General features: G+C 53.0%; 2 protein-coding genes across 2 annotated transcripts in view; one reads left to right on the forward strand and one right to left on the reverse strand.

The window, feature by feature from the left end:
* Nucleotides 1-572: 572 nt before the first annotated feature.
* On the forward strand, nt 573-9295 carry LOC105297770 (pepsin A). The gene is made up of 9 exons (XM_011368590.2): nt 573-628; nt 1086-1242; nt 3234-3351; nt 3881-3999; nt 4722-4921; nt 6554-6670; nt 7681-7825; nt 7917-8015; nt 9036-9295. Exons 1-9 carry the CDS (start codon nt 573-575, stop codon nt 9183-9185), a joined length of 1161 nt encoding a protein of 386 aa, XP_011366892.1. The 3' UTR covers nt 9186-9295.
* Nucleotides 9296-14965: 5670 nt separating this feature from the next.
* Nucleotides 14966-16136, reverse strand: part of VWCE (von Willebrand factor C and EGF domains) — a 30011-nt gene continuing 28840 nt past the window's right edge. The window contains exon 20 of the mRNA XM_011368591.2: nt 14966-16004. Coding sequence (XP_011366893.1) covers nt 15379-16004 — 626 coding nt within the window. The 3' untranslated portion in view covers nt 14966-15378. The remainder of the gene's footprint in view (nt 16005-16136) is intronic.

Consider the following 16136-nt stretch of genomic DNA (forward strand, 5'->3'; position numbering starts at 1 on the left):
AGATACCCAACAACCCCATACAATGACATTTCTGTAGGGAAATGTGTCCTAAGTCCCAAACCACCAACCTACGAAAGTGCTTTGGGGTCACAGCTACAGGAACATGGCCCATCACTAAGTGGGGAGCTGCTCTCCGAGAACCCCAGCTGTTGGTCCCACTGGGACAAATCAGGGTACCCTGAGCTCCTTTGACATCTGTTCACTCTTAAGTGTACTTTAGACCAACTCTGTCGAAATATCCATCTCGTCGAGTTTTAACGCATTTTATGATTTAAGAAATAAGCCTCCACGCCACGGTGACTTGCTCTCTGCAGGTTCATCCCCACCATGGAAGGTGGTTACAGTGGAAAGCTCTACTCAGCTGGAAACTTCTTGGAACATGGCTCAGGGGCGGGGACAATCTTATCAGGAAACTTTCCGTTTGGAATTAGAATAATAGGTGACATTGGAGGGCTGATAAGATCGATTCCCAAGCACTCGGGCTGTATATATATAAGGAGCAGCCACTGCCTGCTTCCGTACCCATTTCACCTACCTTTCCTTCTCTGGAGATTTGGGACCCAGGAAGAACCATGAAGTGGCTGCTGCTGCTCGGCTTGGTGGCTCTGTCTGAGTGCCTTATCTACAAGTGAGTCCGGGGAACACGCAGCATGAAGAACACCTTCCAAAGGGCTATTTCCCTTTGCTGCCTGTCACGTTGCCTTTCTTCCCTCCTAGGTTTTCCTCCTTCCCTCGTACAACTCCTCTCTCTCTCTTTGACCATCTCAAATCTCCCCACGGGCCTCTCTCTCTGCCCTTTTGGGGAGCCAGCACTGCAAATGCGGTTAAGAGCCCAGGCCCTCAAATGCGGCCTGGTTTTGATTCCCAGCTCCATCGCCAGGCCAGATGGCTTTGAACGTCCACTTAACCCCTTAGTATGATTGTGACCAAAATGGGAGCATCTCCCCTCTTGGCCCCCTTCCTCTATCCCCTCTTGGGCAACCTTCCTTTTCCTCATGGCTTCCACAGCACCCCGTGAGCAGACTCCTTGCCTAATCACTCTTCCTCCTCCTAACTGTCTGTTTGCAAACACTTGCTCGCCGCAGGGTCCCCCTCGTCAAAAAGAAGTCCTTGAGGAGGAACCTGATCCAGCATGGCCTGTTGGCAGACTACCTGAAGACACACAAACTTAATCCAGCCAGCAAGTACTTGAAGGAGGCCGCCTCCTTCACGGCCACCGAGACCCTTGAGAACTACTTAGACGTGAGTGCATGAGCAGGCAGCAGAGGTGGCTCCAAGGACTTGGCCAGGAGGAGAGCGGGGGTCCCAGGAGTCTTGGAAAATGTACCAGGACTCTAAGCCTCCAGGGGTCTGCTCCCTGGATCTCAGAGACAGAGGGAAGGCAGGAAAACTCAGTCAGAGCTGCTGCTCTTATTCGTTCCTTCATTCCTTCGTTTGTTCATTCATTCATCCAGTGGTTACGTATACGGCACCTCGTTACGTGTCAGGCATGGTGCTGGGCCAGGGGAAGGAAGAGTGAACGAAACTGCGCACAGCCCCTGCCCTTACAGAGCTCAGTCTAGTAGGGAGAGACAGACAATAATCCGTGAGCCCCACTAAGCATGAGAAGTCCAGGTGGGCGAGGGCTATGGTGAAGGTGCCAGTGTGGCAGGTTGCAGGCAGGGACACCTCCCTGGAGCAATGAAGGAAGAGCCAGGGTTCCAAGAGAATGGGAGAGAGTCCCAGAGAGCAGGAAGGCTCGTTCCAGACCCTGTGACAGTGGGGAGCAGAGTACATTTGAGGAAAGAAAGCCTGCGTGCATGGAGAACAGGAAGGGAGGGAGGCAGGGAGGTGCGTGCACTGTGAGGCCTGAGGAGTCGGCGGGAGGCGCCGGGCAGAGTCTCTGATAAGAGTCTGACTCAACTTAATGGGTGGTCGACAAGATCAGATTGGAGTTACAGGAAGATCAATCTGACTCTTCTATTTGGGATGCCACGGCCACGCCCCGCCCTTTGGTAAAAACCGTGTGTCCCCTGTGCAAATGGCACAGGGCCAAGGGGACAAAGCGATGTCACCTGTCACTAAGAGCTCAGCCTTTGAAATCTGCAAGACCTGGTCCAAATCTAGGCTCTAATGCTTCCAAGCCATGTAACCTTGGGCGAATCATTTACTTTCTCTCAGTGAGCCTCAGTTTCCTAGTCTGTAAATCAGAACCACCGATATCTACCATCGGAGGGCTGTTACGAGTAATGAGTGCAATCATGTCTTTTGGAGCACTTAGCACAAGGCCTGTCCTCTGGTAAGAGCTTGGTAAAGTTAGCCCATTTATTCACTTAAATATTGATGAAGCACCTACTGTGTGCCAGGGGCTATGCAAGGAACTGGGGAAACAATAGTGAATAAGCAAAGTTCCTGGAGCTTGTATTCTAGAGAAGGCAGGTAAGAGACAAATGGGTACGTAAGAGAATTTCGGAGAACGACAAGTGGCACAAAGAAAAATTAAATAATTAGAGTAAGGGGAAGAAGAAGAAAGAGCGAGGGGCAAACTTAGATAAAGTCATCAGGGAGGGCCTCTTGGTAGAGGTGACGTTTGACCAGAGCTCTGAGTGACTGATGAGAAGGAGCCAGCTAGGGAAAGATCCAGAGCATTTGTGATCTTGCGCATTTTCCAAGCGCGAGAAATAGCAAGTGCAAAGGCCCTGGGGTGGCAATGCGCTCGTGGTCATTCAAGAATAGCAAGACCAGTGGGGCCGGAAAAGCCGGCAAGGGCCAAAGGGCTGGCACTAAAAATAAAAATCGCCTTTCCTAAATGCCCCCTCTTAAAACCTGCTGTGCGCGCCTAGCTATGAGGAGATGTCTGGAGGGGTTTCCATCTTTCTGGGACTTGTTTATCTCCTAATCAACAATTCAGTGAACGGAAATTTAAGCTTTTCCGCTGAGGGGTGCGTTAAGTTTTCACCCTGTCCTCTGAGAACGAGACTCAGACCGACCAGCCGAGATTAGTAGTAGGTGTGAATGGTGCTTAGAAGAGAAGAGTTAGCGGGAAACAGGGGAGCAATCAGGGAAGACTTCAAGGAGGAGGGGAGACCAGGCTGGGCCTTGAAGGATGGATGCATAGGACAGGCAGAGAAAGGCAAGGAGAACAGTGAGGGGAAAGGTAGGAGGTGGGCTAGGGACCCAACACAGAGACGGTCCCTGGGGAAGCCGAGGTGGGGAGGCCCCGGTCCGTGAGCTGTGCTGTCCCCGCCCCACAGATGGAGTACTTCGGCACCATTGGCATCGGAACCCCTGCCCAGGAGTTCACCGTCATCTTTGACACCGGCTCCTCCAACCTGTGGGTGCCCTCGGTCTATTGCTCCAGTCTTGCCTGCTGTGAGTGCCCGGTCCCGCTCGGCCCTGCCGGGGCCCCCGGCACCAACCGACCTGGGAGCCCAGGACACTCAAGGGCTTCAAACCAGTCTAATTTCAAGCCTGCTGGAGCCACTCAAGGAGTCACTCAACAGGCTTTCAATGAACAGCTATTACGTGCCAAGCACTGGGCTTAGGTGCCCTGCGGATAAAAGGCTGACTCATGCATGGTCCCTGCCCTCAAGGAGCTCAGGCCAATGGCAGAAAGAAGTGGGCCGGCACTTCTTGCCAAGGGCATCCATGGGCCTGGTCCACTCAGTGTTTGCCCGGGTGTCCTCGGGGGGACCGTGGGTTCGGCTGTGAGATGGTCCCAACTGGCCCACCAGACAGGAATGAAATCTGGGAACGCCCAGACTCCAGAGTCCAGGACAGAGGTCATCCTTCTCGCCCAAAGCCCCACCGCCCAGCCAGACACCCACCCCAGGAAGACATCTCCAGCCCATGACTCTTGCTCAGCTTTGGAAGTTGATGATGTCACTTTTTGCCCTCACAGACAACCACAACCTCTTCAACCCTGAGGATTCCTCCACCTTCGAGGCCACCAGCGAGACGGTCTCCATTGCCTATGGCACCGGCAGCATGACAGGCATCCTCGGATACGACACCGTCCAGGTAAGCACCTGCTGACTGATCACCTCATTCTGCCCAGCCCTGGGGGCCAGCTTCCAAAGACCTTAGGGGTCACCCAGAACCAGCAACCCCCTAACCCCCAGAACCAGTTCATTTAAGCAATACAGGTCTCAGTGGTCACAAAAGTAAGCTTACTGGGGGATGGCAAGCGGGAGATGGAAGAGACATCACAGACATTTCTAGGTGGGCAGTGGTGGGTAACAGGATGGTACCTGGAGCCATAGGCCAACCTCAGCCCCGCCCAAGCTGAGTGGTATGGGGGGAGGGAGTGGTGAAGGTAAAAAAACAGTTTAGTCCTCTTTTAGTCCCTCCTCCTCCTCTTCCTCCTCCCCCTTCTAGAGCCCCCCCCCCCAACAAAAGCTCCACTGGCTCCCCACTTCTAGCAGCGGTCAAAGGCTCTGATCTGCCTGAGGTCTGCTTTGCATCCTACCATCAGACACACAAGCACACGGTGACCATCTGTTCTGCAGCAAATTCTTACACCAAGTCACAGACTGTGGCCACCTGGAGATCAGCTGCAATAATTACCTCTAGCAGAATAACACCCATTCCTGGGCACAGTCCCTCTCCCCCGCCTGCAGCCTGACTCCCCAGAAGCCGAGTCCTACACAAAATGAACCAGGACAGTTTGGGCCCGGGGCTGGCACCCCACAGGGCTCAGTCCATACTGAGCTGATTGCGAACGACTTGGTCCCCCCACCCAGGTTGGAGGCATCTCCGACACCAACCAGATCTTCGGCCTGAGTGAGACAGAACCCGGCTCCTTCCTGTACTACGCGCCCTTCGACGGCATCCTGGGTCTGGCCTACCCCAGCATTTCCGCCTCGGGAGCCACACCCGTCTTTGACAACCTGTGGGACCAGGGGCTCGTTTCCCAAGACCTCTTCTCTGTCTATCTGAGCTCGTAAGTTGGGCAGAAAGGTCAAGGTCACCTGGCCCAGCAGGGTGCTGTCCAGGACTGGGTGGGGTAGAGAGGGTCTTAGCAAGTAAGAGGTTTGAAAGGTCAGTGTCCAATGCTTAAAAGGCGTATCTTCGGCAAAAACGACCACCAATCCCTCTGTGACAAGCCATCTTCATCCATCCTGTTTGACCAGCATGAGCCTTGGTCACAGTGACCTGCACGAGTCCAATGTCATTAGCTGTTCGCTCTCCAGTACCAGTCCCGTCAATATGGGTCTCCAAAAGACCACCATTTAAAGTGAATCCACTTTAAATAGGGGCCTAAATACTGCAGCAAAAAATGGAAAGAAAAAAAAAAAAAAAGGTTTGATTGGGTCTTATATCTTGAACAGCGAAAGTTTTAAATGACAAAAGCAAGTTTCTTTTATTTGTTAAAATCTAGGTTCCAGTCGTGACTAAGAGTTAATTCTAAGAGTGAAGAAAGATTAAACCCAGCGTTGGTTTAAGCTGAGTAGAGGTTCATGCAACAATATCTGAGGGTGTCATCAACTTTCGCGGGACACTCACATCCTTCTCTTTCGAAGCCGTTCGTCATCGTTGATGTTTGTCTTCAGTTGTTAGTTGTTCTGCTAGAATCTCATTACGTCACATGTACTGTCAGAGGTTTACAGTGAGAGTGGGGTGGAGTTAGGTGAGTGGGAATGTTTTATCTGTGGCCAATTATTCGGCGATTAATTTCCTACCATCATCTATATTTGCTTTCCTATCTCACCCAAATCTGCAGAGATTCAGATCATAAATATTCCAGTAACAAGGACCCTTGCAATTTACAACAGGAAGTTCCTTTTACCCTTTTTATGCCTGGCTGCTTAATATTCAAGTCAGCTCTTAAACATAGTCCGGATTTCCAGGTACTTAGATGTTTCATGGAGAGCTCTTATCTGCCCAACTAGATCAGGTTTCTCGATTCAGCACCATGGACATTTGGGACCAGGCGAGTCCTTGTCACCGAGGCTGTCCTGTGCATTGTAGGATGGTTCACAGCCTCCCTGGCCTCTACTTACTAGATGCCAGTGGCACCCCAATCATGACGATCGAAAACATTTCCAGACATTGACACATGTCCCCTGGGGGCAAAACTAACTGGGGGATGTCAGTTCCAGCTCTCAAGTCCTTAAGAGCAAACACTGTTATGTATTCACTTCTCTTATGGTCCCCACAGCAATGAGAGTACGTGGCGGAAACCACACACTTTGGAACCAGAAAGACATGGGTTCTAACCTTGGCTCTGCCGCTGCCGGGCTGTGTGACCTTGGGCAGTCACCTCACCTCTCTGTGCCTCAGTTTCCTCTCTGTAAAGTAGAAATAATAATCGTCATAGCGACCATGGCATTGGCCTTGGTGTAAGGATTAAAAGAAACCTTATTTGTCACACACTCAGCGCGGCTCCTGGCATTAGCAAGAACCTAAAGTGAATCTACTTAAAATAGAAGCCAAAATTCTATCGCAAAAAAACCCTGAAAAAGTAGCTCTTCAAGTGCATACAGTTTAGGTTCCGTTCCATGAACAAAGGAATGAAGGAATGAAGGAATGAATGAAGGAATGAATTCCTGTCTTTTCCCTCCACTTTCCACAGCGATGATGAGAGTGGCAGTGTGGTGATGTTTGGTGGCATCGATTCTTCTTACTACAGTGGAAGCCTGAACTGGGTGCCTCTGTCTTCTGAGACCTACTGGCAGATCACCGTGGACAGGTGAGATCACCTTGGATGGGCAATGTCCTGACATGAGCCCCAGATCCCATTTTTTCATAGACTCATAGTCAACTAAGCTTTCTAACCCCCAGCCCCAGAACGGCCAGCACAGAGAAATGCACCCCAGAAGGAGAAGGTAGAGTTGGCCAAGACAGGGAGACCCTGAGAAAGACACCTCGCTGAGACCCTCAGACCCTTTGCAAGGATGAGACAACCATTTCTCTTCTGGTCACAGAGGAGGACTATCTACCAGCATCCCCGGGGGGAGCCGGAACCCGGCTGCCCACATGTCTCAGCATATAGGGGACTGCGAATTGGCACACACTCCTCTCATTCTCGGGAAAATGTCACTTTTAGCCGAAGGATAGGGCCAAATGGCTAAGTTTGCTTCAGGTCCTTCCTTCCCACCTCCCTCTTCGGGGCCTGCTGGTTCCCCATGCAGCCTCGTCCCCCAGCTGTTCTTCCCCTCGAGGAGCTGCTAGAGTGACCAGTCACCCAGGTTTGCCCAGGAGTGAGCAGTTTCCTGGGACGCAAGAGTTTTTAGTACTAAAACCAGGACAGTCCTGGGTAGATCAGGAGGCACTGGTAGCCTTATGTCTTTCCTAGCCATGCTAAAATGTCAGGTCCAGCTCTCACCCCCGTGGCTCTGTCTCCACCACGCCCCACCTCCCATCCCCTTCCCTGGTTGCTCCCCGCCACCACCACCCTCGCCCTGGACTGTGTTTCTGTTCCCCTGGCCCGCCCCCTGCTCGTCCTGCTCTTCCTCAATCAAAACTTACCTTTCTAGCAAACCGTGAACTCCCCGCAGCCGGAAACGGGGTGGCTGTCTTCTTCGGCTTTGCACTCAGTTAATATTTGTGGAGTAAATGAATATGTGAATGAGAGAAGCTGAAATTTTATGTGTTGGCCAATGGATGGGAAGGAGGGACCCTCTGGGGTCACCTGGTTCCTCCTTGGGGAGATGTATCCCCTGGGAGCTAAGGGGACCCTTATTTGCATCTTGCCCTCAGTGTCACCTTGAACGGAGAGGCCATCGCTTGCAGTGCGACCTGCCAGGCCATTGTTGACACCGGCACCTCCCTGCTCGCTGGCCCAACCACCGCCATTAGCAGCATCCAGAATTACATTGGAGCCAGCGAGAACTCGGACGGCGATGTAAGCCCAGGCCAAACTGCCCTGCTCTAACCCAGCTGGTGGCTCTGCCACGCAGGAGGCATGCAGCCTCTCTAACTCTCACTTTTTCCAGATGGTGGTCAGCTGCTCAGCTGCCAGCGAGCTGCCCAACATCATCTTCACCATCAACGGCGTCCAGTACCCTCTGCCTTCCAGTGCCTACATCCTGGAGGTAAGAGGGCTCTGGGCCTTCCACCTGGATGTGCCTGCATAGAATGTGGCCACGTCCTCCCACCCCGCACAAGCGGAAGTACACTTCCACGAGCTGCGGCTGACGTCCACTCTGGATAGCCCCTGGAGAAAAAGAATACATTAAAATAAATGCATGCGTGAGGATGTGGATGCAGTCCCCCACCTCTGAGAGAAAAAGTGAGGTGAAGGATGGTGGCATGAAGTGAGGATTTCTAGTTGGACCCCTGAGTCCAAGCCCTGGGCCTCAATGACTAGCCTGTTGATTCTGAGAGTGGTCAGGGGAGCCAGGTGAGACTGACTGTATCGAAGCTATTTAATGTTGAGTGAATGGGAGTCACAACTTTCTTAGGGCTCATATGCTCCTACTGCCTCCGCCAAGAGACAAATTTTAGTCGAATGAACCACAGGAAAACCCTTGATCTTCTATTATAATGCCAGGTGCAAAACTAGTTTTGCCCAGTGAGTCGATGTTATTTGGCAGGAAGTACTGATATCTGGGTCACGCCCCCAGCCACCAATGATGCTGATTAATTAGTAGGGGTGAGGCCCGAGCAATGAGATTTTTCAAAGCTCCCCAGGTAATTCTAATGTACACTCAAGGTTGTGGCCCAGGACCCTGGCGAAGGAAAATAAACTAACAGCCGCCCTGGTTTGCCACTGAACGGGATCAGAATAATGAGAAAGGCTGTGTCGTTGGGCCGTCCAAAATCCTTCCCAGCAGCTGAGTTCTCCCAACATCCCTTAGCTCCGATGCTGGTGTCAGGCTTTGTGCCTCTGCCAGAAACACCGGATAATGGCTAGGAACTCCTGGAAAACAATAGTGCAGTGAACAGCTTACACAGGCAGACCCTAGGCCAGAGAGCCACGTCCCCGGACATGACCCAGGAAGCCCCTCCTTGCTTGAGCCTTATAGTAGACCATGGCATCTGATGCTTAGTCCCCAGCGCCTGCCACTGCTGAGTCTGTGTCCCATCTCCGGTTTGATTGTCCCTTTCTCTAGAGCGACGATGAGTGCATCAGTGGTTTCCAGGGCATGGACCTCCCCACCTCCTCCGGGGATCTCTGGATCCTGGGTGACGTCTTCATCCGCCAGTACTTCACCGTCTTTGACAGAGCAAACAACCAGGTCGGCCTGGCTTCTGCGGCCTAAGCCTGAGTCTTTCCGGCCACTTCCCAGGATGATCCAGCCCCAGCTCGGTGCCCACTCTAGACGTACATAATTCTCCTGATTGCTTTTCCTGTGGGATCGCGAAGGTGGAATCTTAGCCCTATTCTCTGTCATACCAATGATGTAGAATAAAAACATATCATCCTGAAAACCTGTTTTGTGGAGTTTCTTCTCTTTACTGCTATTTCTCCTCACATCATCGGGGTCAGAACACCTGGGCAAGGGGACAGAAATGACCACATCTATTGCGACAGCACCAAACACAGTACACGCTTCACAAGAGAGCCAGGAAGACAAATGGGCCTGGGCAGGTCCTGCTGGGAGCATCACATAAAGGGTGGGGAGTCAATCGTACCTCAGTTTAAAAAATAACAAAGTCGAATTTAAAAGACCTGGGGACCACAGATGGCAGGACATTGCCTCCTCATGGAACAGGACCCCTAAGTTCTTGGTTAAGGGAGTCGACTTCTTATTTCTCTCAAAGCCAATAGCACAATGAGAAAGGAAGAGAGATCAAAGACAGGTGGCCACTGATGGTGACATTTTTAAGTAGGCCAGGCAGGGCGGTACTGTCTATAAGATACGGGCTGGAGAGGTGACAGAAGCTGACACCTGCCATCAACCAGGCTGCTCTATGTGATTAGCTGGTTGATCTAGACTAACAGCTGAGGACACCTCCACCCTCTGGGTTCAAGACACTGAATCGCTGCATTTCTCCATCAAGAAAGAGGGCGGTTTTCCTGCTCTCTGAATAAAGGCTACGAGAGAAGGAACCGAGCACGCTCATGAGCAAATAGGCCCTAGAAATGCAAACAGGAAATGGAGCAGCATTTCTCAGAGTGAGTTTGGTAGCAACATGTTCAACGAAAACCAAAGTTTCAAAATAAGTATGGAACATGCTACATTCCAGGCCCTTCTTCAAGGTTCACGAGGCGCATATCCCAGCCAAAGGCTCTGAGAAGTCCTGCTGCAAAGTGATCTCTTTCATTTCAGCTTGGCTCCGCTGGATCCCCATTCTTCTTTTGCTAGTAAACCTATATAGTCCTGTGCTCCTCCACACGCACGTTGGAAAAATTCCCATAGCTCTTGCCTCTGCCGACAGCTGGATTCCAGACCGTCCGCTGGATACACTGGCCTGAGGGCTAGAGCTGGGCCTCCCTGCCGAGAGAGAATGACTTTGGGGTGACCAGAACAAGATGGCTTTTGATATTCTATTGTCACGGCATCCTGCAATTTGTCATGTATCACTCATATAAATATAAGATGTCGAGTTCTAAGAAGAGACAGCCGAATGATCTTTTTGAAACCCGAATTTGATCACATCCTTTCCTTGCTTAAAATCTTTAATTAATGCCTTGCAGTTGCAATTGGATTAAGACAGTACACCTTTGGTGTGGCTTCTAGGCACTGCAGGGTCTAGTGTGTACTACCTTCTCTGCCTCGCCTGGATCCCTCTTACCCTGAGCTCCTGCCACCCTGGCCTTCTACCTCCACGAATACCCAAACTTCTTCCCTGCCTCCAGACCTTTGCACACACTGTTCCCTTTGCCTGGGTTGCTGTTCCCTTTTTCTTGATCTGCTAATGTCCAGCGTCCTGCAAACCTCAGCTTAAACGCCACTTCCCTGAGAAGCCTTCCCTGACCATCCTCCCACAGAGCCCGACCCTTCTCACCTTCATGGCACTGAGCACAACCGGTCACCACGCATTCGTGGAAGTGCTCGCCTCAGATCGACCAGGCCAGGGCTGTGACTGTTTAACTGTTGAACGTCCAGCGGCAAGAGCAGGGCCCGGCACACCGTAGATGCTCAATAAATCCTTGTTGACTGAGTGATCCATTCGAGATGACTTTTTAAAACAACGAGGATAGGCTGAGAGAGTGGATCTTTTTTGACTGAGGCCATGCTTAAGACAACAGATGGATCTGTTCCCACCCCCACCGCATTCTGTCCCTGTCATGTTTGGTCATGGGACCGACAGGTGGACTGCTCAGATTTCTGGGTAGGAATTTCACGGTGTCCTAGCTCCTTAGCTGTTTGTCTTTCTGATAGTTCCCGAGCACCTCCTATGAGCCAGGCTATGTGCTAGGCTTTGGGGACGCAGGCAGGTCTTCCCAGCCCCTTCCTCTCCTGCTCCTAGCCACATCCTTCCCCCTACCCCCTTCTCAGCCCCGCCAGCTGCAGCTCAGCCCCTCCCTCCCAGCCCCACGTGCATTCCTTCACCCTGAGATTCCTGGATCCAGACAGACTCTAAAAAGGCTCCCCCTTAAACAGATCATTCGGATGGGAAAACCTCGTGCTAACATAGCTGATCTGACGCGCCCCACGTTGCTAAGCAAGGTGGACTCACATTCCTTTTCTCCAGTCTCATGCATCTTTCTCATTTCCCAGGGGCCCTGGGGGTCTAAACCCAGCCGGACCCCCACCTTTCCATCCATGTTCGTCCAAGAGTGTTATTTTCATCTCATGGGTCACTGTTCCACTCATCTATGGAACCTAAACCCTCCCCAAATGCAGATTCTTGCACATTGCTGGTGAGGGTGCAACTTGGTACAACCCCTAAGGAGCCCCACGTGGCAATATCCGTCAGAATTAGAAATGCGTATACCTTCTGGCCCAGTAACTTCACTTCTGGGAATTTATCTTAAACATCCATTGACACACATGCACAATGATGTAAGTACAAGGTTATTCCTTTGTAGCATCTTTTATAAGAGCAAATGTCCATCCACAGGGAATAATTAAACAGCGTTTGGTGCGTGCCTGCACGAAGCAGCTACGCGGCTGTAAAAAGGAAAAAGCGAATACACTTGCTAGGTACTGGGACAGAAAGAGTTGGAGAAGGGACCGTTCCGTGAAAACCAAATACCCAAACAACAAAGCGACAACGGGGCTTACACTGTGCTATATTTGGGTTATAAACAAAGGAAATAAGACTTGCTTGCACATACACAAAGGAACTGAGAAACGAGGTCCAAGACCGGAGACCACAGAAAAGAGAAGAGGGGGGACTGGGTAAATGTGGGGTGGGGGAGATGTCTCACCGAATACAATTTTATACATTTTTATTTCTAAGGATGCAGATATACCATATATTCACTCTAAGTTAATGAAAGGTACTTTTAACCCTCTGAAAGTGTATCCTAATTCACAACCTACTGTTGTTTGCCTTTGGGCCCATTCGCCTGATAACTTCCCAAAGCAGGTCTTTGGAACCAAGTCTGACCACTTAGCCCCTTTGGGAAGGCCCAGGTCCAGTGAAACTGACCACAGGGAACAGGCTTCTGGCACACTCTCCCCATCCTCTGCTGCTCCTCAGAACCCTAATGTGGAGTCCTAGGTAAGGGGAAGTGTGGGATGTGTTCACCCAAGAACAAGCACCTTCCTGCTTGTGGGGGCCCAGGCTATTAACTCACTCTGCATATTAAAAGCATTAAGCGCCCATCAGGGTCTCGAAGGTGGTCCCCCGGCCTCCTGCAGCCAGCTAGCCCTGGGCAGGGGCTGCGAACCTGAGGCTTATTGTGAGCACAACAGGTTCCTGCCCGGTCAGATCCCACAGGGGCTCCCAGAATGTCGCAACAGCACTGCCTGCCCGCCACCCCGGGGCCCTGAGAAGAGGCAGTGTGATCATGATGTGAGGCGGTGTGAGCCTTGCCCAGCGGGAGGGCTGCTGTGGGCAGTTCCTGCACCTCTGCCCCGAGAGCCTTCTTGTGCCCGGGAGTGAGTGACAAGGAGGCAGGGTTGGTCCTTGGACAGGGCCAGCTGGACATGCCAGGAACAAGAGAGGGACAGGAGTAGCGGAGTAGCATCCTCAGGCCCTCGGGGGAGGGGACAATTCTGAGGCAGGTGCCACATGGTCTCCTAGGGTCCACAGAAGGGCTGGTGCCACCTGCCCACAGCGATGACCACTCTGTAATGCACCTCGGCTAGTTTTCTTCCCTTCCATCTCACTGGCCCCTCCCTCACCTGCCCTGAGATCACTCCCAGGGCAGTGACTGTCACCCAAGTATTCATCTCTGGGTTGGCTCTCGGGGAAGCCTAGATTAAGCTAAGGTGGTCACAGCGCTTTCCCATCAACTGTAGCCCATCATCGACTGAAATTCCCGCAGGAGAAGCCCAGCAGGTATCGTGTGAAGGGGAAAAGCCCATACTGGGAGCCAAACAGGGCTCCCCTCCCAGGCCAGCCTTCATAATCTGTGCATCCTTAAGGGAGCCTCTAACCTCTCTGGGCTTGCGCAGTCCCAGCTGTAACCTGAGGGAGGCGATGGAGAGTCCAGAGAAGCAGGCTTTCATACTTGGACTACCTTGGGGAAAATGTTTACAGCTCCGCCCACCCCCCCACCTCTTTATTTATTTATTTTTTAACAGTTCGACATGAACATCATTTACTGGAGTTCTACGGAGCAGGGAGAAACCCGCGTTCACACGCGAATTGCTTTCTTTATTGAATAGAGGGAGGGCAATAAGAAAATGAGCGCTGACTTGTAGCCACTCCTGTCTTGTTTGAGAAGTTGCAAGGTGGAGGCAGCCAGGGCCCCACACTTTCATCCTGAAACAGAGATGCCAGGTGACGCAGGGAAGCCGGAGGGCTGCGCGGGTCACTAACCACAGAGACTGAGAGGCATTATCGCGTGCCATCGTCGCAACTCCACGAGGTAGGACGATTATGACCCCATCGCACAGATGAGGGAACTGAGACGGGCGGAGTAGGGCTCAAACCTGGTTTCACACACCCCGGACCTCACTCTTAACCACCACCCTTTGAGTCTAACTAGACAAAATGGTCTCTGAGTCCTCTGCATCTCTTAAGTCTTTGGTTTCCGTGCTCCTAAATTCGCTATCCGTGCAGATTAGGACACGACCACACTAACATCTGGGCTGGACACCCCAGATGGCCTTTGCAGCTGGCAACTACTGCAGATGTCCTCACCTGGTACGTGTGGCGAGCGGCGGGTCAGAGGAGAGCGAGCGGGGAAGCCTGGGCAAACGTGGGTGGGGTCTGTGCGGTGGGGGCTGCGGTGTATTCTACAGCCCCGTTGGTCTTCAGTGGTAGCAAGTTAGCGACCTGGTGACAGCTAAGTTCCCCGTCTTCCATTCCCGTCCCGTTTCCCCCCATAATAATAGCACTGTCCTCTTTCCCTGGTCATGGAATCTGAGCTGCTCCGCCCAGACCTCCCCTGCCGCACTGACGGATTTAGTCCCCCATCTGCTCGGAAGGTTGTTGGCTGACAGCTCTTGGCCATCAGCCCTCACAAGGAATTGCCTAGGCTGAAGGGAGTTGCCTTGTCCAAGGTCACACTACTTTCCTGGGGCGGCCCATAAAGAATTACTGGTTAACATGGGGACACAAAGCCCTGTCCCTTTTCCCCACCTCAGGAAAACTATGAAGAGTCGCTCAGCCTCAGAGCTCCCAGATCCAGCTGGCTGAGGCCTTGCGACTCAAGGCAGCCCGACTTCGCCCTTCCTCCAACCCACAGGTGTGGTGACAAGGAACTGCCTGCCTGCTCCTTCTCAGAGGTTCCCACCCAGGGAACCCAACCCGCAAAGCCCTCTCCATCCGTTTTTGCCCTTCTCACTTTAGAAGTCTCCCAGCATCAGAGGCCACCAGGTGCTTACACGAGACACCTCCCCAACCCAGCCCCAGTTTGGGGTAGGCTTTCCTCCCAAGCTGGGGGCTGAGATGGGGCATAGTTTGCCACCTGTGGGCATGGAGTGAAGTTCTCCCAACTTCCCGAAGTGAGAAGTGAGTGAGCAGCACAGCCTGGGACAGACCGAGACAGCCTTTAATCAGGAAAGCTCAGCTGAGAGGACAGTGACGACAGTGACCGCTGGTGGCTCGGTCCCAGTGGAATCCCAGGCCCTCTCCGGCCCTCCTCCTCCAGAGCGGGGAGCTCAACAGCCCAACCTTCCTCAAAAGACCAGAGGCCACGCCGCCCAGGGAGGATGCTGCCCCAAGGAGGAGGCATGTGCTCGATTCCCATGGCACATTCCACGTGCTTCCTGGGAACAAGGCCACGCCAGGCCTGGGGGTCTTCCGTCCAGCCAGGAGTCCTGCAGGGCTGCGCCTCGTTGCCCCCAGAGCCTCTCCGCACACGCTCAGGCTCAGGACCCCCAGCAGCGTCCTCTACCCAGTGTCTCTCAGGCACGGCTTCCTCTGTCCAGAGTCATGGAGGCCTGCTTACCCAGTAGACTCCTCCTCACTCGAGGTCCCTGTCGTGGGCTGCTGGGGACTGGGGCTGGCGGTGGCCACAAGGGCTGCAGAGAGTCTGGACGTGGTGGGGGAGAGTCTGCGAGGCCTGAGGAGGGTGATGGGGGTCTCTGAGGGGATAGGGCCCGTCGTGGACAGGGCAGAAGTGTTAGTCAGGATGGCGGCAGGCAGAGAAGGCTCTCTGGACACTGTGTAGGCCCCAGATGCTGAAGACGAAGGCTCTGGAGTAACGGGGGGTGGCCCAGGAGCCCCGGGAGAGGCTGGAGGTAGAGTGAAGATTCCCAGAGAAACTGATGGCCCTGGTGAGGGTCGAGGAGACTGGGAGGTCCCAGGCTCCCCTGGCGGTGTGGCCCCAGGCCCCACAGGGGGTGAGGGTGAGGCCCGGGCTCCTGAGGGGCTCATGGGTGAAGTCTGCACATAAGACATGTTGGTCCTTAAGAGGAGCTGGAGGGTGTGGAGTGCTGGTCTCTGAGGTGATGCTGCAGGGGGGTCCGGGCAGGAGCTACAGCTGACGGGGGCCGCGGTGGCTCCGCGGGGGCTCCGCGCCGAGTCCCTGTCTCCATGAGCAGAGTGTCCCCGTCTTTCATCCAGGGAATCTAGAGAAAGGTAGGGGAAACAAGAAACACAGTGACCCTCCCCCATGGCTGAGGCAGCTCCGGGACAAGCCACACTGGAGACAGATGCCCAAACTCAGTCCTCTGAAGGTCCTCATATACCTGGTGAGGACC

Source organism: Pteropus vampyrus, unplaced genomic scaffold (assembly GCF_000151845.1).
Source record: "Pteropus vampyrus isolate Shadow unplaced genomic scaffold, Pvam_2.0 Scaffold144, whole genome shotgun sequence".
NCBI classification, from domain to species: domain Eukaryota; kingdom Metazoa; phylum Chordata; class Mammalia; order Chiroptera; family Pteropodidae; genus Pteropus; species Pteropus vampyrus.